At 49.9% G+C, this 19,738-nt stretch overlaps 2 protein-coding genes across 4 annotated transcripts in view; one reads left to right on the forward strand and one right to left on the reverse strand.

Moving 5' to 3' along the window:
* Positions 1-469: 469 nt before the first annotated feature.
* Positions 470-11,423, reverse strand: RLBP1 (retinaldehyde binding protein 1). Its single transcript, XM_058542430.1, has 8 exons — positions 11,165-11,423; positions 8,454-8,545; positions 8,056-8,184; positions 6,610-6,814; positions 4,861-5,039; positions 2,589-2,747; positions 1,528-1,638; positions 470-1,207 (listed from the first exon to the last, which is right to left on the reverse strand). The coding sequence occupies exons 2-8, from the start codon at positions 8,463-8,465 to the stop codon at positions 1,049-1,051; spliced, it is 954 nt and encodes a 317-aa protein (XP_058398413.1). The 5' UTR covers positions 8,466-8,545; positions 11,165-11,423; the 3' UTR covers positions 470-1,048.
* The window catches only part of FANCI (FA complementation group I), a 122,528-nt gene continuing 109,615 nt past the window's right edge, over positions 6,826-19,738 (forward strand). Inside the window, exon 1 of one of the 3 annotated variants that reach the window (XM_058542426.1) lies at positions 6,826-6,850. The gene's annotated coding sequence lies outside the window, so the exon portion shown is untranslated. The other 2 variants (XM_058542424.1, XM_058542425.1) reach the window with 2 other exon arrangements.

The raw sequence follows: 19,738 nt of genomic DNA on the forward strand, positions 1-19,738 counted from the left end.
GGAAGAAGTGTCTCCCTCCAGGTGGGAAAGTCAGTGTAGAGTCTTAGGAGAAGTATCTGCCAATGCCTGGGAGCCCCATGCCCAGAAGAAGCCAGCCCTTCCCCAAGAGGGAGCGGCGTGCTCAGCATACAGAAGCCTCTAACAGGGAGTCTCACCAACAAAAATAAGCAGACACTCAAAAATCACCAAACGCTCGAGGAAAGCCAATTCCACAGAAGGAAAGCATTTGCATTCATCAAAATATGCAGAGCTGGAAAGTAGAAGTTCATGACTGTAAAGTGCCTGAGACTGAAGACAAAGAGCTTTCACTGCATAACTTGAGGACTGGGAGTGCTCAAAGAAGACAGCATCTGTAAATCTAAGTAAAACCATCTTTGAGGCCAGGGGTCTGGAGGAGAGAGCTTTTGATGGAGAGACTCTACAGACAGGAGGGGGACACAACTGCCACCTGGAAGGAGGTGCAAGCTCCTGACCATCACTGCACATGCACACATCAGAGTGCACCTGACTGAGGGACAAGGCCACCCCAAAATGGAGCCTTGTCAAGGCTGCTTCCACCCTGGAATTCTCCATGGAAAACCCCTCCCCTGTCTACCGGCTGCCAAGATTGCTGTGCTTGCCAGATCATTTGCACTTATACCCCCTCTCTTTTATCCTTTCATTGTATTTTTTTTTTTGGCCAGGGAAGAGACTGTTAAACAGCCTCCCCACCTGTTTTCACAGACCCTAAGTAGCAAAACTGTTACAAAGGAAATCATTGAGAAGCTTAATTAGAGTCTTTGAAACTCAACCCTACACAAGTTACTATCCTAAAGCTTCAGAAGCAATAGGAATATAACTGCCCCCAATTCTTCTCATTCAAGGGAATTCCCCCTGCTTTATTGTCCCCCAACTCGGGAGGAGGGTGACACCTGAGCTCACCCAAGCTTAGGGAGGTTCAGGGGAATCACAGTCACCCCAGGTAGCCCTTTCCCCAGTCTTCTGGGTCCAGAACAGCTGAGGAGAGGCCCAGGGATGCTAACTACAGGTCAGATGGCAGGAGACATCCTCAGAAGGCTGTGTTCTCAGCTTGGGCCCGGGGGCCAAAGAGCTGCTCAGCAACAATCTTGCCATCATACTTGGGTAGTGTGCCCCCAAAGTCAGCAGGCAGGATGTCCTCGTCGATCTCCTGGAAGAAGCTGGAGAGGTCATCTCCGTGGACATAGACCTGTAGGGAAGCAGGGAGCCAGAGCTGAGCAGGGAGTGCCCTAGGATGAGAGATGAAGGGGAGGAGAGGGACAGGAAGACAAAGGCACAGTATGCCATCTCTGTCCTTCTCCATGGTGCTCCATGTTGTGCTGTCTGTGGGATCCACTCGGATCACGACCATGGCACAGAGTCTAGGGAGGGCTCAGGTGGGGTCCCCTCTCCCCCTACCCTCCCCCATCTTGTCTCATGAACCCTTTCCTGCTACAGCCCCCATTCACTCACTCACTCACCAGACGTTCAACGATTTGAGCACCTTCCCTGTGCAGGCCACGCACTCACCCTCTGGAGGAGCTTGCTCTTCAAGAAGGGCTTGACCATGTTGTAGGTCGTGGTAAAGTACCATGGTTGGTGGATGAAGTGGATGGCTTTGAACCGGGCTGGGAAGGAATCCTGCAGTGACAGAGAGCACCCCACAACACACCCCCAATAGCCTCAGAGGCTCCCACTCACTCCCCCACTGCCTTTCCCCATGGCACAAGGACAGACTTGTCTTATCACACAGTGGCCCCAGAGGACAGCTCACTGAAGGTTCCATCCCTGGGCCAGCAACTGGGGAGCCCCAGCTTCACTGCAGCTCCAAACTGCAGGGAGGAAGCCCCGGAAGCCATATGGCCCAACCCTCTCCCTGCTGATGCATAAAACCTGGCAATTGGGTAGAGTAAAGAAACGAAAAGGAGAAGGTAGCCTTGCTTGGTGTTTAGGTGACTGAGTTCTTTCAAACTCTGCCTGCTGAGTGGACTGCAAACTATTATAGACCACAGGGACATTCTGTGATGCCTCATTGTTCTTCACACCCTCCCACGACCCCCACCTCCTTTCCCAGATACACATAAAGTAGATTTAAAGAGAGCCCTAAGAAAGGACTAATGACACATCAGTATATATAGGAGCCAGTTGTTAGGGGCGTCAGTGATATCCCTTTCTCAGGAGAAATCCACATTCAAAGAGAGGCAGAGTGACATATGTGGACAGAGAATGGGATTCCAGATCAGAAAGTGTAGGCTCAAGTCTGGCCTCTGCCATTTTAGAGTTTTGTGACCTTGAGAAGTCACTCAAATCTCAGCCTGGGTTTCCAGGTTTGTAAAATGAAGCAGGAAAGCAGGAAGAGAATGCTCTCAAGGAGCAAATGAATTAATGGATGTGAATACTTGACACAGTGTTGATCACCATGCAAGTGTCGGTGGTTGTCACTGCTCTTTATGGTTATTTTCTTGGGATAAATGACTAGGTAGTCATCTTCTCAGGTCCCTGCTAGCACTATTAAACCAGGAAACCAGGCCCAGCCTCCCAACCTCCCAACATGTCAGAGGCCCCTGCAAGACAGAATTCTGAGACCTCACCTGGAGCATGTCCACCATCTTCCTGAGATCGGAAGCCCGAAGCCCGGCAGCCTGCTGCATGGTAAAGCCCTTGAAGTTCTCAATGATGCAGAAGCCATTAATTTGAGTTTCCTCATTCTCCAGGAGCTTCTCCAGGATGAAACAATACGCCTGCAAGATCTTGGGCACAACGTGAACAGGATGTAAGATCCATCCCACAAAGATACTTAAGGTTCAAGGCCCTGAGGGGAGAGCTATCTGGTACATCCTCTCCTGGAGGTAATTTGTCATAGGCTTTGGGTTGGGACATTTCACCTCTGTGAATGTATCCCAAGAAAATAACCTTGAACATCCTATCTATGGTTAGATGCTTGCGTGTTTGTCCCTGTACCGTCATAATAGCAAAAACATTGGAAACAACCTAAATGTCCAACAATAAGGGACTGGTGAAATTATGGTACATTCATGCCACGGAATATTCTGGAGCAGTTAAAAATAATATATAAGACTAATGATATAGGAAAATGTTCATTCATGGTATATTATTATAGAGCATGATCCCATTTTTATAAGAAAAAATATGTGTATGTGTGCATGTGTGTGTTTCTAGAAAAAATAGATTGGAAGGATGTCAATGGTAGAAATCTCTGGGTGGTAGAATTGGGGATGATTTTACGTTTATGATTTTTTTAATATTTTCTAATGAGTAGATATCACTTATGTAATAAGAAATACGTAATAAGAAAAATATTTTTAAGTCTGTTCCTGAATATATATACATGCACACACACATACACACACACACACACACACACATATGCCTCAGTTGTAAAGCCAGGATCTTATTCAGTGGAAAACACTCTAGGCATTCCTTGTAAGAGCAGGAAAAAGATAAGGATGTTCACTCTCTCTACCACTATTTAACTCTGTGTTGGAAATATTAGCCAATGCAATCGAGTTAAAAATAAAAAATCAGGGGCATAAGAAGTAGAAAAGGAAAAGAAAAACTATTTCCTCTATTGACAATATTATGATAGTATTCTTGGAAAACCCAAGAGAATCAATCATATAAATAAGAAAAGAATTCAGTAAAATATCAGGATATAAAATTAACATACAAAAACAATAATCTTCATAATTACAAACAATAACCAATTAGAAGATATAATGGCAGACAAAGCCTCACTTAGAGAAACTACAATAAAATAAATACTTAAGACAAACTTCATGAGAAATGTGCATAAGGTTTGTGAGGAAAACTTTAAAACACTCCTGACAGCTCAGAAGTAGGCTCCTAAAAGGGAAGGCATCGCATCTTGTGAATGGTACAACTGGCCATGGATACTGCATTCATAAAGACGCTAATTCTCCTCAAGTTTGTTATTTACATTTAATGTTATCCCAATAAAAATATTCCTCATGTTTCTCCTGGGGCCAGACGAGTTAATTCTAAAGTTCATAGGGGAAGGTAAACATGTAAGAATAGCTAGAAAAGTCCTGAAAAAGAGGAACAATAAGGACATAAGTAACCCTAACAGACATTAAACATTCTAGATAATCCCTAAAATTAAAACCTTGGGGTACTGGAGCATGAATAGACCAAAACCGATGGCACAGAATAGAAAGTCCAGAAATAGACACAAGTACACAAGAAAATATACAATGTGATAAAGATGGCATCTCAAGTCATTGGGAAAAAGGACTTTTAAATAAATGGTGTTAGGACAACTAGACAGCATTTTCTAAAATGAATTTCTACTATTTTTTTTTAAGGCTTGGTGGCACATGCCAAAGTTCTCACAAGACAAACCCTAATTCCCCCGCTTAGGGCAGCTCTCTCAAGGGCTTGACCAGCAAAATCCGTATATATAAACGCAAAGAACTCAGGCTGCTAAACAGGCTGGAACCTGTGCTTTCCAGACTCTCTCCCAGCCCACAGTCCACTAATCCCTGTTCTCTGTGTTGCTCTCGGCTTTCGGCATTTGGCAGGGCTGACCCCAGATGGCAGCCCACAGCTGTCACTCCAGCTTGGCAGGGATACCAGGGGGCAGCCGTGTATTGGCCAGTGGGCAACGCCTGCAAAGCTGCTGGGTTTTCCAGCAGCCCTGGCACATCCTAGGAATTCTCCCCTTGCCTGGAAAGGGCTTGATGGCATTGGCTGCCTCCTCCCCCAACCCCGCTCCACAGACCTCGCCTCCTGGGGAGCCAGGGATGAGGGTCCAAGAGAGGCCAAGACCCGGGGGAGGGAATCCAGCCCAGAGGGTGGGAGGGAGCCAAGCGAGCCCTTGCTGACCTCGTCGAAGGTGATTTCTTCACAGTCCCAGTTCTCAATGTTGAAAAGCATGACCACTCGGCCATACTTGTCCCGACTGGACAGGACACCAGGGTAGCCAGCCTCGATGGTGCAGCGCACAGCCTCCGGGGACAGTCTGTCGAAGAGCTCTGGGTACTGCAGCCGGAAGTTCACGTAGCCTGGCGGAGGGAGAACAGAGGAGCCCCCTCAGGGAGCTTGCCCATCTTGGGGTGGCACACAGTGGGAGTCCAGAGACCTGGGCTCCTGCCTGGTTCCTCCTGCGTGTGACTGAGCAGAATACTCCCTCCTTCTGAGCCCCATGTTTTCTCTCCAAAAAACAGGAGGATAATATTGGTCTATCTCACCAAATTGTTGCAGTAATCAAACAAGATTCTAGGTATGAACATTATTTGTAAACTGTACAAAATGAGGTGTAATCCTAAATCCAAGGACAATTATTCCTTCTTTTCTCTTGCCCATGAGCAGAGGCACAGGTTTTTCAGTTCGGCACAGGGTTAGCTGAGTGAAGGAGGGGAGAAAACCCCCAAATAAAATCCAAACCGTGGGCAGGACACAGGGGCCCTTCCTGATTCCAGCTGCACTTCTATCTCATCTGTCCTGATCAGGCCCCTGCCTCTCTGTGGTCGTCTCCATCACCAAACCTGGAGGAGCCAGGCCCAGAGGAGGTGTTTGGGGAGCACCTGCCAAGGGAATGCCAGACCTCCTTGCTGCTCTGCAGCACTCCCCACACTGTCACCCCCTAGACTTGTCCTCCCTGCTCCCTCTGCTGACTGCTCTTCCCCAGACATCTATCTCATTTCCTTCAGGTTTTTCTTCAAAAATTCCCTTTACACCAGGACCTTCCTGGCCACTATACCTAAAACTTCAACCCCTTAATCCTTTATATCTGCCCCCTTTATTTTTCTTGTTATCCCTTCTTACTATCGAACAGTCTATATATGTCCACTTTATTTGTCTGGTTTATTATTTCCACCATTAGAATAGAAGGTCCACAAGGGCAGGCCGCTCTCGTCTGCTTTGTTCTCCGCTGCATTCTTTGGCCTCAAGCAGTGGTTGGCACAGCACGGCAGGGAACTGACATTTGGGGAAGGAAGGAAGAAGGAGGAAAAGGAGAATCTTTTTCAGAGGGCCTGCTCAGACACCCGCTCCCTCCACCAGCACCAAGCACTGGATTTCCTTAGGAAACCTGTCTTCCTTCAGCCAGCCAGCAGGGCCAGGGCCGTTCTGTTCTCCGGCTCCTTCCCAGGGCTGGCACCATCTTCAATTCCACTCTGCATAGGTTTAGGTCCCTGCGGGAGTCAGGCGGGTACCCACTTTCCCTGCAGCACTCCCGAGCCAGAGCCTGGGCTCTGAGGGGTGTGTGGGGGTGGTAGTTGGTGGGGAAAATCCTCCTCTCCTTGGGCACCCAATTTGGGTGACTCAGTTCTACTCATTACATCCCAAAACTGGAAGAGAGGAGCAAGGAGCCAGATCTCTAGGCATCTGGTCCCCGCCAGGCTCACTCATTCATCGTCTGAGCGGAAAAGGATCTCGGAGGCTATTTAGTTCACACACGCTTTGTACGGATACGGGTAAGGAGGCTCAGAGACAGGGACTTGTGCAGGGCAGGGAACAGGAGGGAAGTGGAGGGGTCGGTTTCCTCAGCGCTTGGGTGAGGGTCAACAGCATCCTCATGACCCCCCGGCCACCCCAGCCTTCCCAGGGCCGTCCCTCCACCGTGGGCCTCACCCTTGAGCAGCTCATAGGCTCGCCCCACATCGAACTTCCGTGCGCGGATGAAGCGCAGGAAGAAGGCGCTGTCCCTTCCCTGCACCCTCTCGGCCACCGCGCGGGCCAGCTCCTGCCCAGAGGCCGCTTGCGCCTGCACCAGCTCCTGCAGCTCTCGCACCACCTCCTCCCGAGTCTCCTCCGTCTCATTCAGCTCGTCCTTGGCCTGAAACAAGGGTGTGGTGGAGACGCGAAGTCACAGGTGGGCGCCGAGCAGGACACACTCCGTGAGTCTCCTACTGGGGCCAGACCGGCTGAAGGGCGGAGGGGCCGCATTTGCACTGGCAGCGCCTCAGGCTGCCACTTTCTCCATTTGGAGAAAATTAGGTGAAACTGCTCATCCTGGGTTTGTTTGCAGGAGACCGACAGAGGTCTAAATGTTTCTAATGGTAACAGCCTGCATTTACTGGAGCCCTTCCTTAGCACCCTGCTAAGTCCTTTAAATACATTATGTTTTTAAGTCTTTGCCAGACCCCGTCACAATAAGGTTGGTATTCTCTTCCCCATTTCTCAGGATGAGTGCACTGAGGCTCATAGAGGTGAAGAGATTCATTCAGGTCACCCAGACAGAAAGGGGTGGAGCTGGGACTTCTGCTCAGGCTGGACTTTTAATCATTTCACTCTGCTGCTTCCTAGGCTTAATTCCAATCTTTTCAAAAACAAAGATACCCAGCAGATGGCAGCTTGCCCCCTGCCCCAGAGCCTCACATTCCTCCCCTTGGCTGGGCCTGGAGAAGTCCCCAGCATGCCTCAGGTAGCTCTCTCCTTGCACAGCATGCGGGGGGAAGGCATGGGGTGGTCAGGTCTGAGGGAACCCAGAGCACCTTTCCCTTTGCTTCCCAGGGAAGCAAAGACGGAAGCCAGGACCCCAGGCTCGGCTCAGCCCCAAGACAGCTCTGCCAACCTCCACAGAGCACAGTCTGATAATCTCTGAGCTGGTCCAACAACCTTCTTTCATAGGTACAAAATGCAAGACCCAGAGAGGGAAAGCAATTTGCTCAAGTTCACACAGCAAGTTGGAAGTAGGCCTGATTCTAGAACTCAGGCCTCTTGCCTATCTAGTGGGGGCAGTTGGATCCCCGTTCCCCAGGGCCACTTGCAAACCAATGTTCCTCACATACGAGTCTAGGATGATCCCTGGTCCAGAGGCCCTAGGTCCTGGCACTAGTTTCAGGGAACCCTGTTGGTGCTGTAGTCTTGGATTTAGGCTGGCTTGGATGTCTGGTCAGCCCAGTTGCTGCTATGGCCTTGACCTCCAAGATGGCCCCTAGAACAGGCCAGTCCATTAGGTCCAGGATGACCTGGAGAGCTGGGGTGGGACTCTTTCTACAGGAGAGAGGATGCTATCAACATGCCCCCCTTGTTGCCTCCCTAGCCTGCCCCTCCCAGCACCCTGGGCCTCCTCACCTTCTGCAAGGTATGGCGGGGTAGCTCACTGCACCGGCCAAAGACAGGCCCATGGTCCTTGGTTGTAAGCCGCTCCAGCTGGGCACGGAGCTCCTGTTCCTCCTCAGGGACCATGCGGAACGTGCCCGCCTAGGCAGAGAGGAGTCAGGAAAAAGCAGGAACAGGCCCCCATCAGCCCAAGTGAGCCAGTCAAAAGGGCCTGCTCAGACTCTAAACTAGTGCTTTTGCCCAAGGTCACTGTTAAGCCTCTTCCCTTTGGGTGGGATCAGGAGCCACAGAGAGACTGTAGGAGTGAGTACCCACATCCCTGGGCAGACCAGACAATGGAGAAACAGAGAGGGAGAGAGGGAAGGAGGGCAGATGGATGGAGGGGAGCCCCAGGGCAGAGGGGTACTCACCCCCTCTGACATGCTGCCTCTGGAAGACTCAGAGTCCTCAGAAAAAGACGAGCCCTGCTTCCTCCTCCTGGTGTCTCCAGGCACCCTCCTCCCTAGGAGAGGAAGTCAGGGCCACAGTGGTCTGGAGGAACTGTTCTGTTATTGTCTCAGAACAATGGACCTCAAACCTTCTAGTGCATCAGAATCACCTAGGGCATTTGTTAGAAATGCAGACGCCTGGCCCCTGCACCCTGTGATTCTGACTCAGGACGTCTGAACTGGGGCCCAGGAATCTGCACTTTAAAGCAGCACCCTAGGTGGCTCTAAAGGTCATTCTTGGACTCCACTTTGGGAAACATGCCTTTGAGAAGGAATACACACAAAAATACCTCAAACCTCAATTCTTAAGATGAGTTGGCCAGCCAGGAAAAAACTAATTTTGGCCTCCAATCTGTTACTTGGTCATTGCAGGATAAAGCAATCCCCTCTCCGTCTGTGGCCCTCCTTCTCCAGCCCAAAGGGGGCCCTCAGAAGCTTCCCAGCCTAGTGGATGGCCCCATTCCCAGTGCATTTGTTCTCAAGAGGGGTGATGACTCGTTACATAAACATAATAGTGGGTGTGTGTTCTGTGCTTTGTGATGCACTAAGTATTTTCAAATCCATTATCTCAGAGCCAGGGCTGGTGTGTTATTCCCATTTTACACAGGAGGAAACAGGCCCGGGACAATAAGTGAATTGAACAAGGTCACACAGCCAGAAATAGCCAGGGATCAGGACTCAAGCCCAAGCTGTGACTTTCGGTCGGCACCGAGAGGCAGCCTGTTGTGGCAAAAGTCAGACCTGGGTTCTGAGTCTTTGTCGTCCCCTGTAAAAGGGAGATGGGAGGGCTATGATGAAGATTTAATTAAATACTGTAGGCAGAAGCACTGCTTGGCCACCAGAATGAATCTCATCGATTGCCCACATGACAACCTGCTCACCACTGAGTATTTTGGAAGACAGCTCTTCTGTTTCCAGATTTTCTCCTCTCCCATCTTTTTTTTTTTTTTTAATTTAATTTATTTATTTATTTCCCCCAAAGCCCCAGTAGATAGTTGTATGTCATAGTTGCACGTCCTTCTAGTTGCTGTATGTGGGACGCGGCCTCAGCATGGCCGGAGAAGCAGTGCGTCGGTGCGCGCCCGGGATCCAAACCTGGGTCGCCAGCAGCGGAGCGCGCTCACTTAACTGCTAAGCCATGGGGCCGGCCCTCCTCTCCCATCTAAACATCCCCAGTGCCTTCAAGGACCCCCATCCCCACCCTGCTCCTGCCTCTGACCAGGTTCCCAGTGGTCAGTTCTGTCACCTCTTCACTGTTGGTAAGTGGCAGAGTTGGGATTTGAACCTATGTCTGCCTGACACCAAGACTGCTTTGACACCTAGAACCAAGACATCTCCAGGCAAACTCCCGAGGAGAGCTGGTGTCCTGGAAAACCCTTTAGGGTCAGAGAGACCTGGGTTTGAATCAGACTTTGTCATTTACCACCTGTGTGACCTTAGGCAAGTTATTTAAGCTTTCTGAGCCTCAGTTTCCTCATCTGCAAATTGGGAATAATAATCATACCCACCAAATAGAGTTGTAATGAAGATCATATAATTTCTGTAAGGTACATAGCACAGTGTTTTGCTCTAAAACATAGTTTCCCTTCCCTTTCTTAGCATTATACTGATCACTACCCCAACTTGCACAGAGAAACTTGGAGGATCCCAGGGAATATCTGAGGATTCCTATTTCCTGTCTCTCCCATTCCACAGCCCCAGCCAGGGCAGGGAAGTTCTAGGGGCTGTAATCCACCAACAGGAACCAAATCTAAGCCATCTCTCTGGCAGGTAGACTTCCAACTATGCAGACAGAGACAGACTGACTCACATGCCGCTGCACTCTCATTTGGGTTTTGCTGGGACAGGAATGGAGAAGCTGATAGAACTGCCCTGAGGAGCTCAGACAGGGGAGGTAGTGGCTGGACCCCCCTCTCCAGTTAAGCAGATCATCAGGACAAGATCTAGATCTTAGAAATGGAGGGGTAAAGTCACTACAGCAACTCCTTTTTAAATATGCCCAATCTATTAACTTTGTTTTGTTTTTTGTTTTTTTTTTTTGCTGAGGAAGATTAGCCCTGAGCTAACATCTGTCCAATCTTCCTCTATTTTGTATGAGGGTCGCCCTACAACATGGTTGATGAGTGGTGTATGTCCACGCCCAGGGATCCAAACCCGCAAACCTGGGCCACTAGAGTGGAGCGTGCCAAACTTAACCACCATGCCACAGGACTGGCCCCTGATTTTTTTAAAATACTGATTTCTGAGCTGTATACAATGAAAAAATACCCACCCCTCACTCCACATCGAAGCTGTTCCCTGCCAGGTAGTGTTACCAGATAAAATACAAAATGCCCAATTACATGTGAATTTCAGAGGAACAACAAACACTTTAGAAGTATAAGTATGTCCCCTGCAATTATTGGGATATACTTATACTAAAAAAGTATTTGTTGGTTCATCTGAAATTCATATTTAACTGGGTGTCCTGTATTTTTATTTGCTAAATCTGCCATGAGGTTGGTCTGGCTCAACCTGGAGAATGGCCAGTTGGTTTGTTTTACAGGCAGCCTGGGATGTGGTCTCACCACCCCTGGCCTCCTCACCCCAGTCCTGGGCTCCCTGGCCCAGTCAGGCCCCTGCTACTGACTTACCTGCTCAGTTGGCAGCTCCTCCTTGGGCCACCTGGAGCCTGCGTCCTTGGGGAGCGAGAGCCAGGAGGTTGCCTCTGCTGGGGGCGCGGTCCAGTCAGCAGGCTGGGATTAGTGTGTCACAAGGAACTTCTCATGGCCCACAGTTTCCCGTTAAATCAGGCTCACAGGGAGGCCCAGATTGGGGCAAGCGAAGCACCGGAGGGGAGAGGGGATTGGCCTGGGCCTGGCTGGAGCCACCTCAAAGCCCTCCTTTGTGTGCGTCTGCTCCCAAGTTCCTGCTCAGCCATGTGGAAGCCAGGCTGTGGGAGTGGGATCTGGGCCAGCCCCATCCCCTCCTCCCTGCCCTCCCTCTCATCGCACGGGGTCTGAGAAAGCACACCTTACACTTGCAAGTAAGACGTGCAAGAGGTAGAGGGACATTTTCAATGTGAATGGGGATGCAATGGTAGCTGTGATGATCCAGGCCTATTACCATCTCCCTCCGCCCAGCAGGGCCTGGCGTGGTAGTTGTCAGCTCCACAGTGAGTGGAGCCAGTTGGGAAATGTAGCTGGTTAAGCTGAGTGGGGAGAGGACAAGACAGGCCGACCTGCCTTCTAGGCAGTATGGTGCAGTGATAGGAGCCTCCTCTGGAACCAGATGCCCACTTTGAAATCGTAGCTCAAGCACCTTCTAGCTATGAGAAGTGACTTCACTCCTCAGTGACTCAGTTTCCTCCTCTGAGAAGTGGGGATAATAGAGGACAGGCTCATGGCTTTAGTGAGGATGAAACGGCAGTCAAGGGCTTCGCTCAGTGCCTGACCCTCAGTAAATGTAAATGCGCAGTAAATGCTGGCAGTTACTCCAAATACAGAATCAGTAGGATCTGGGTGGAGCAGACTCATATGATCCAACTCTCTGTACAGCAAGAAACCCCTCTGCAGCCCATCAACAGGTGGCTTCCCAGTCTCCGCTCTGGTATTCCACTGGGGGGCGGGGGTGATTATTTAGAATATTCTCTCTCCAGGATTCCAAGGGCAGGGAGCTCCCCGTTTCCACTACTGGACAATCCTCCTCGTTTTAAAACTAATCCTTGGTCTGAGCCCCAGGCAGTCTTCTATAATGTCACCCTCAGTCCTGGTTTTGCCTCCTGGAGGTGTCCGGGGAAGGGTCAAGCTCCTGTGCTCAGGACATTCTCCAGAATCTGTCCCCAGAAATGCTTTTTGGTTTTCCCCAGAAATAGTTCTTGTTTTTTAACCCATTCCTACTTGGGGATAGGTCTGGGATCTCTTCACCCTCCTGTGCTCTCTCCAGAGACCCTGGGCCTTGTGAGAGTGTCCCTAGAGGGCAGTGCCCTGGGACCAGCACCTGACCCCCCGCCTCTCCAGACCCCTTCCTCCAGAGCAGTCTGCGATGCCTGGGGCTCGGATGTTGGGGTGCAGTAGGGTAACTTCAAGCCCTTTGCTTCCAACAGCCCCTTCCCTGAACTCCTGCTCTGGTTGCTGCTGGCTCTTGGGCTGTTTCCCTCCCAAGTCCTCTCTGGAGCTGGGGAACCCTTCATTTCCATCATTTTGCTCCCTGGAAGTCTAGTCCTATGCTGTCCAATACAGAAGCCACTTGCCATATGTAGCTTTTTAGCACCTGAAATGGGCTAATGTGACCAAAGAACTGAAATGTAAATTTTAATTAACTTAAATTCAGATTTAAAAACTGATACTGGATTCAGTTATTGGAAAACTTTTAAGTATGTTGGGAACAAGTTAGTGTGTGATTTTACTTTTTCAACAAAATAGACTGAATAGATAGAATTCAACAAAATTCAACAAAATTACAAAATAGATTTTGTAACCAAATATTTCTGATAAAAATGTCAAGTCCAAAGTGAGATGTGCTGTGTATATAAAACACCTACTGGATTTTGAAAACTTAGTACAAAGAAAAGAGTGTAAGATTTCTCATTAATCATTTTTATAAGGCTTGATGTTCTGAAATGATAATGTTTTGGATATATTGGGTTCAAAATATATTAGAGTTAATTTCACTTGTTTCTTTTTACTTTTTTTGACATAGTTATTAGAAAATTAAAAATTTTCTAGTTTTAATTTAACAGCTCTCATTATATTTCTAATGGACAGTGCTGGTCTAAACCTTGCCACTCCTCGAAGTGTGGCCCGCAGACTAAGAGCATCAGCATCTTCTGGGAGCTTGTTAGAAATGCAGAGTCTTAGGCCCTTCCATGGACAGGCTAAATGAGAATCTGCATTTTTAACAAGGAACTCAAGTGATTCCTGTGCACATAAAAGTTTGAAAAACACTGCCCTAGAGAGCTTCTGGCCCTCTCCCCCTCCTGCCTGTGCCCAGCACAGTATGTTACCTGGCCTCTCACTTCCCATCAGCCCTGAGGATTGGTGGGGAAGTAGATCAAGGACTGCCCTTGCCCACCATCTTCTTCTTCTTTGGGGCAAGGCAGTGGTGGCCCACTTAGGGGTGGAGGCAGCAGAGAAAGGAGGACAGAGAGGGAGGGTCTCCTGCCCTGATTCTAGTCCTGGCCCTGCTTACTACAAGCCATGGTCCTCTCTGCGGGCCAGCACGGTGGCGTTGACCTGGATGGCCTCCCCTACAGCTGGCTGCCGGCTCAGCTCCTCCTCCCCGCGGAGCAGCACCACCGTGAGGTCAGCACGGGGCACCCCGCCAGCCACCTGGCAGCTCAGCGTGAGGTTCTAGCCCACAGGCTGCCAGAGGGGCAGGGGGGCCAGCTCCACGCGATCAGGGAACCCTATGGGGTGGGGAGAATAGCACTTACCAGCCAGCCCTGCAGCCCCCACCCTAGGGAGTGGAGAGGAGCCCAGGGTGGCCTGCCCAGCATGGAACTGTGAACTTTGAATTAATAAACCCAGAGGGCTTAAGTCCCTGCCAGGAAAAAAAAAAAAAAAAAAAAAACTGTTGACCCTCTCAGGCCTCAGTTGCTACACCTGTAAAATGATGTTATGGGCTTAACTGTGTCCTCCTCAAATTCATATATTCAAGTCCTATCTCCCAGTACTTCAGAATGTGACTGTATTTGGAGATAGGGTCTTTAAAGAGGTAATTAAGGTAAAATAAGGCCATCAAGGTGGCCCTAATCCAATATGACTGGTGTCCCTATAAGAAGAGGAAATTTGGACACAGACAGTTACAGAGGGAAGACGATGTGAAGATACAGGCCAAGCCAAAGAGAGACGTGTCAAAAGATACCAGCTCTGCCGACACCTTGATCTTGGACTTCTAGCCTCCAGGATTGTGAGAAAACAAATTTCTGTTGTTTAAGCCACTCAGTCTGTAGTACTTTGTTACGGCAACTTGAGCAAACTAATATAGATGGGATTTTGGATTTTTCTCCTAGTACTTCACAGGGTGTGAGGCCCATGGGAGATAATGGGGGCGAGAGCTTAGGCTGCCCCACGGGAAGGAACCATGGAGGCCCCAGAAGAGGCTCTGTCAAAGCCAGGTGATGGATTCCATCATGAAGAACATTCCTGTGCACCAAGAACACTTTTGAGTTAATGGCACAGCCCTGATGGGAGTGGGCTGCACAGAGCTTTTCAGGATGCGAGCAGGCCACGAGGCCCTTTTCAGGGAGCAGAGCTTTCTGCGGCATTATTTTCTGCTCACAGCCCTTCTCTCGCCTCTGCACTGCCCTTCCCCCCTCCCAAGAGTCACGTTCATGTCCAGCTCCTCCGCCTGGAACAATAGTGCCACTGTGTAAGGGGAGACGCTGCCCTCATTGGCCCGGACACCTGTGCCGGCCACATCGGCAGAAAATCATGGGCTTCCTAGCTCTCTCTGCCAGGCTGGAGGCAAGCAGGGAGGGGGCTCACATTTGCTGTGCCCCCATTCTTTACTGGGGCAGGTGCCTTACCCGCATTATCTCATCCAGTCCTTCCAGATGTGAGGTAGAGAGCATATTCCCCCTTTTTACAGAATAGGGAACTGAGAGTCAGAGAGGTGAGGGGACCTGCCCGAAGCCACACAGTTGCAAGGAGTGGAGTCCAGGTCACTAAAAGCCCTCTCATCATTCAACACACAAGGTTGCCCTCTCCTCCAGAAACAAGATGGAAACAGGTGTGACTGCCCAGGGAAGTCATACCTGCCCCCTGGCTCCTGGGGAAGGCAACATTCCCTCACTTTCCTGGAAGCAGCCAGAGTCTGGTCACTGCAATTCCCTCTTTGCCTAGTAATAATTCTCCCGGGCTAAGGAGGACCCTAAGGAATGCCTGGGTCTCAACCCCTCCTTTGAGAAATGGGAAAATGCAGGTCGAGGGACATTCTGCACCTTCGTTAAAATCACACAGTGGTAAGTGCAAGTGTCCTGACTAGCGGGGGCTGACCTGCAAGGCTGGCAGCCACCTCCTGCTCTAAAAAGCTCCACTTCCTCCAGGAGGCATGCTCATTCCACAAAGAAGGATCTGCCCTGTGGCAGTGGGGGAGTGGGAGGTTAAAGCAATGAGTAGAACAAAAAAAATCACTCAGTATGCCTGTTCAAAGAGTATTGTAGAATTCAGTAGGTTTAACAATATGAAGAAAAACAAATAGGTGTTCTCAGATGGGAACTTGGCTTTAACTCTCCACCACCAAAGAAAAAGATGTGTTTGCTGTGGACTGAATGTTTGTGTCCCACCCAAATTCATATGTTGAAGCCATAACCCCCAATGTGATGGTATTAGGAGGTGGGGCCTTTGGGAGGTAATTAACTTTAGATGAGGTCATGAGGGCAGGGCCCTCGTGATTAGTACCCTTATAAGAAGAGGAAGAGACATCAGAGCTCTCTCTCTCCACATGAACACATGGAGAAAGGCCTCATGAGCACTCAACGAGAAGGCACCATCTGCAAGCCAGGAAGACGGTTCTCACCAGAACCTGACCATTGTGGCCCCCTGATCTCATACTTCTAGCCTCTGGAACTCAGAGAAAATAAGTGTCTGTTGTTTAAGCCACCCAGTCTATGGTATTTTGTTATGGTCATGTTTATAGGAGGGAAGCTGTAGAAAGCCACAGGTTAAAGATTAAGGTCGGAGAGGGGTAAGTGATAGTAAGGTCCTCATTGAGAAACATTTATGGAGTACCCCACTGTGTGCCACTTTTCTAGACACTGGGATACAAATAGTGAGCTGTTAAACCTCTACCTCAAACCCTATCAAACTGGAATTTCTTCACGGTGGAGTCAATTGGTTTTCCTTAACAATCCTGTGAGCTGCCCAGGGAGTATTGTCTTTTTTAAAATTATTATTATCTTAACCATTTTTAAGTGTACACTTCAATAGTGTTAGGTACATTCACACTGTTGTAAAACAGAACTTTTTTATCTTGCAAAACTGAAACTCTATACCTATTAAACAACTCCCCATTTTCCCCTCCAGCCAGCCTCTTGGTAACCAACATTCTACTTTCTGTTTGTATGAATTTGACTACTTTAGATACCTCATTTGAGTGGAATCATGCAGTTTGTCTTTTTGTGACCGGTTTATTTCACTTAGCTTAATGTCCTTTGGGTTCATCCATGTTGTAGCATGTGTCAGGATCTCCTTTATTTTTTATTTATTTGTTTATTTATTTATTTGTGAGGAAGATCAGCCCTGAGCTAACATCCATGCTAATCCTCCTCTTTTTGCTGAGGAAGACCAGCTGTGGGACGCGGCCTCAGCATGGCCGGAGAAGCAGTGCGTCCGTGCGCACCCGGGATCCGTACCAGGGCCACCAGTAGCGGAGCGAGTGCACTTAACCGCTAAGCCACTGGGCCGGCCCTAGGATTTCCTTTCTTTTTAAGGCTGAACAGTATTCCATTGTATGCATATACCACATTCTGTTTATCCATTCATGTCCACAGACACTTGGGTTATTTCTACCTTTTGGCTACTGTGAATAATACTGCTATGAATATAGGTGTAGAAATATCTGTTTGAGTTCCTGCTTTCAATTCTTTTGTATATATACCCAGAAGTGGAATTGCTGGAGGGAACTAACACTATTAAGTGCTTCTAAGTGCTAGGCTCTTTAGACATGCCACCTTGATTATTCTCTCAAGCAAGGTGCCCTTAAACCCAGGCAACTGAAGCTCCTGGGCTGAGTGGGTGCCTTATTGGCCCCCTTCCTAGATGATGAGGAGTCCAAGGAACCTAGAGGGTGTATCCACCGAAGCCCAAACACCCTCCTTTAGAGCATGCTCTGGGTATCTTCCCAAAGATTCCCAAGCTTGCTTCCTTGGTCTATAGAAGCCCCTTACTAGGTCCACCCTCCTCAGAGGGGACCTGTTAGTGTGCATAGCCCTATGCCGAAAGGGTAGTGAAGGGCAGCTTTAGGGGAGAGGCATGGTGTGGCTCTGGGCTAGGTGTCCACGTACAGGCATACGAAGCCCTTCACACTGCAGGACTTGAGTTGGGAATGATAGGGGGCCTCCATTTGTAGTTCTTCTCTGGACTCCTGCAAATATTAGTAGCTATAATGTTATTACACAAACATGAACTATTGACAAGGTCTGAAGAACATTTAGTTCTACTATTGTAAACCTGTTTTTAACTGGCAGTATTTTCTACAATCAGTGTATCACTAGCTGCCCAGTCTACGGAGTCTAGTTGGTTAAAGCAGATGGATAAGATTTGCTGCTTAGTAAGGAAGCTTACACTGGAGTGGAAAACCCTGTTATGAATCTGAGTCTGTTCTCTTCCTTTGCATATGTAACACCCATTAGTGCTAATGGAAAACACAGATGATACATTCACGCAACAAGGGGAGACAAGACCCCTGAATTGTCCATGCCAGTAGGTAGACACACAGGCAATTCAGGAGTGCACCTGGGATGCAGAAATGGAGGCTCACAGAGGTGAATGAGCCTGTGTGAGCTACACAGACACACAAATTTGTAGCAGCTTGGACGTGTGCTCCCTGCCAGTCAATTGTCAGTGTCAACCCACTCCCACCCCTGTTGCTCAAGCCTGAATATTCCTCACCTCCTCCCACGTCTCCCAAGCCCGGTGCACTTGACTTCCTAATGTCTTTCACTTGAGGTCCACTCCTTTCTGCCTGTCCCCATTGCCACCATTTGGGCCACCACCATGTATCTCCAGGACAAATTATAGCCTCCTAAGGGGTCTTGCCTTCAGTTCTCCCTACCCCCATCATCTCTTTTGAACAATCTCTGCGGTGCTCACCTGCCAGAGACACAGTCCTACTAGGTGAATACAAACATGTCCTTCCACATAAGCTGTTCCCCACTGCCCCTGGTGTGAAAAGGACTTCCAAGCCCCTGCTTTCCCACCCCCACGCCAAGTGCCTTGACCTCCCGAACCAGCCAGTATCCCGCTCACTTGTTGCTCTTAGGCCCTTTGCACAAGCTACTCCTTCAACAGCTGCTCCTAAAATAGACTCTCGGCCCTCCCCTCCATTGCTCTTTGCTCTACCATCAGTTGTTTATTTAACAAATATTTATTGCTTTGCCAGGCTATGCGCTAAATGCTGGGGTTTCACACTGGGAATAACAAAAAGCCCTGGCCACATGGGGCTTACATCTGAGGGGTTAATGGCACCTCGGCTGGCACAAGGAGTAGGACACCTTCCTGTGCCTTCCAGGCGCTTCCAGTACAAAGACCTGCAGGACCACTTAATTCGTCCTCTCGCACTGACTCCGCAATAGTACAACAGAAAGTCTTTACCGGTCAACACTGCGCCGGCTACGCCCAGGCCACGCTGCGCATGCTCACTCTGCGGTCTGGAATTCGAGTTCCCAGGCCGCGCCTCCCCCGCCTGTGAGTGGGAACGTCCGACGACTCCTGACGGTTCCCCCCACCTCATCTGCCTTAATGGTACACCCCACCCGCGTGCTCCGGGTGGCGGAAGTGAGCCGCGGGGGCGGGACCTGCTCTTGCGAGGGACGGAAGTGCGTTGGCGTGCGGTTGCGCGGGATTTTTGGAAGTTTGCGGCGGCAAAGAGGGCGAGGAGACTGTGCCCAGGGGCTTCGCGCCTTGCCCGGGCGGTGGGACTCAGCCGCGGGGAGGGACCAGGTCTGTGAGGACAGGAGGGCTGCCGTTCCGGGGTGGCGTTCTGGTGTTTTCTGCGGCCTGGAAGGGTACCTGTGCGCCGCGTTCCCTCCTCCGGCGGCGGGCCGCACCCCCGGCGCTCTGTTAGCCTCTTCCCGCGCCGTCAGGGCTCGGCTCCTGCGTCTGAGCAATGTCTCGGAATCCCGCTCGCCTGTGTGGCGCGGTCCCAGCCCACATCGCCAGCCGCCTCGTTTTCTAGGTTCCCTCTGCGGAGCCTGGCGCAAAGCCGCGGCGTTTCACTCCAGTGGTGCCTCCCTGATCCGAGGGCCTCGGGACGAGGACTCTTCTGTGCGCACGGGGACTTAACGGCCGCCTGTCTGCCACGCACCTCTGGTTTTAGGTCGGATTTAGCAAATGTACCTGCTGAAGTAGACTGAGTTCGGCATATTCCTCTCTTGCCTGTTCGGCTCTTTCGGTCGGGATGCCTTTTGTGTATCCTCTTTGCCACTCGGGCCCTAACTGGCGGCAGTAGTTAAAAGCATGGGATCTTGGGGTCTGCAGCTGGACAGACTTGGGCTTCAGTTCTGC

Source organism: Diceros bicornis, chromosome 5, assembly GCF_020826845.1.
Source record: "Diceros bicornis minor isolate mBicDic1 chromosome 5, mDicBic1.mat.cur, whole genome shotgun sequence".
Classification (NCBI taxonomy): domain Eukaryota; kingdom Metazoa; phylum Chordata; class Mammalia; order Perissodactyla; family Rhinocerotidae; genus Diceros; species Diceros bicornis.

Bases quoted from the DNA above. Each gene is read 5' to 3' on its own strand.
- RLBP1 (XM_058542430.1), bottom strand. The intron at 5,040-6,609 runs GTGAGGCCCACG...TCCCTCCGCCAG, and splicing joins AGCCTATGAGCTGCTCAAGG to GCTACGTGAACTTCCGGCTG. The intron at 1,639-2,588 runs GTGAGGTCTCAG...CTGTCACTGCAG, and splicing joins AGATGGTGGACATGCTCCAG to GATTCCTTCCCAGCCCGGTT.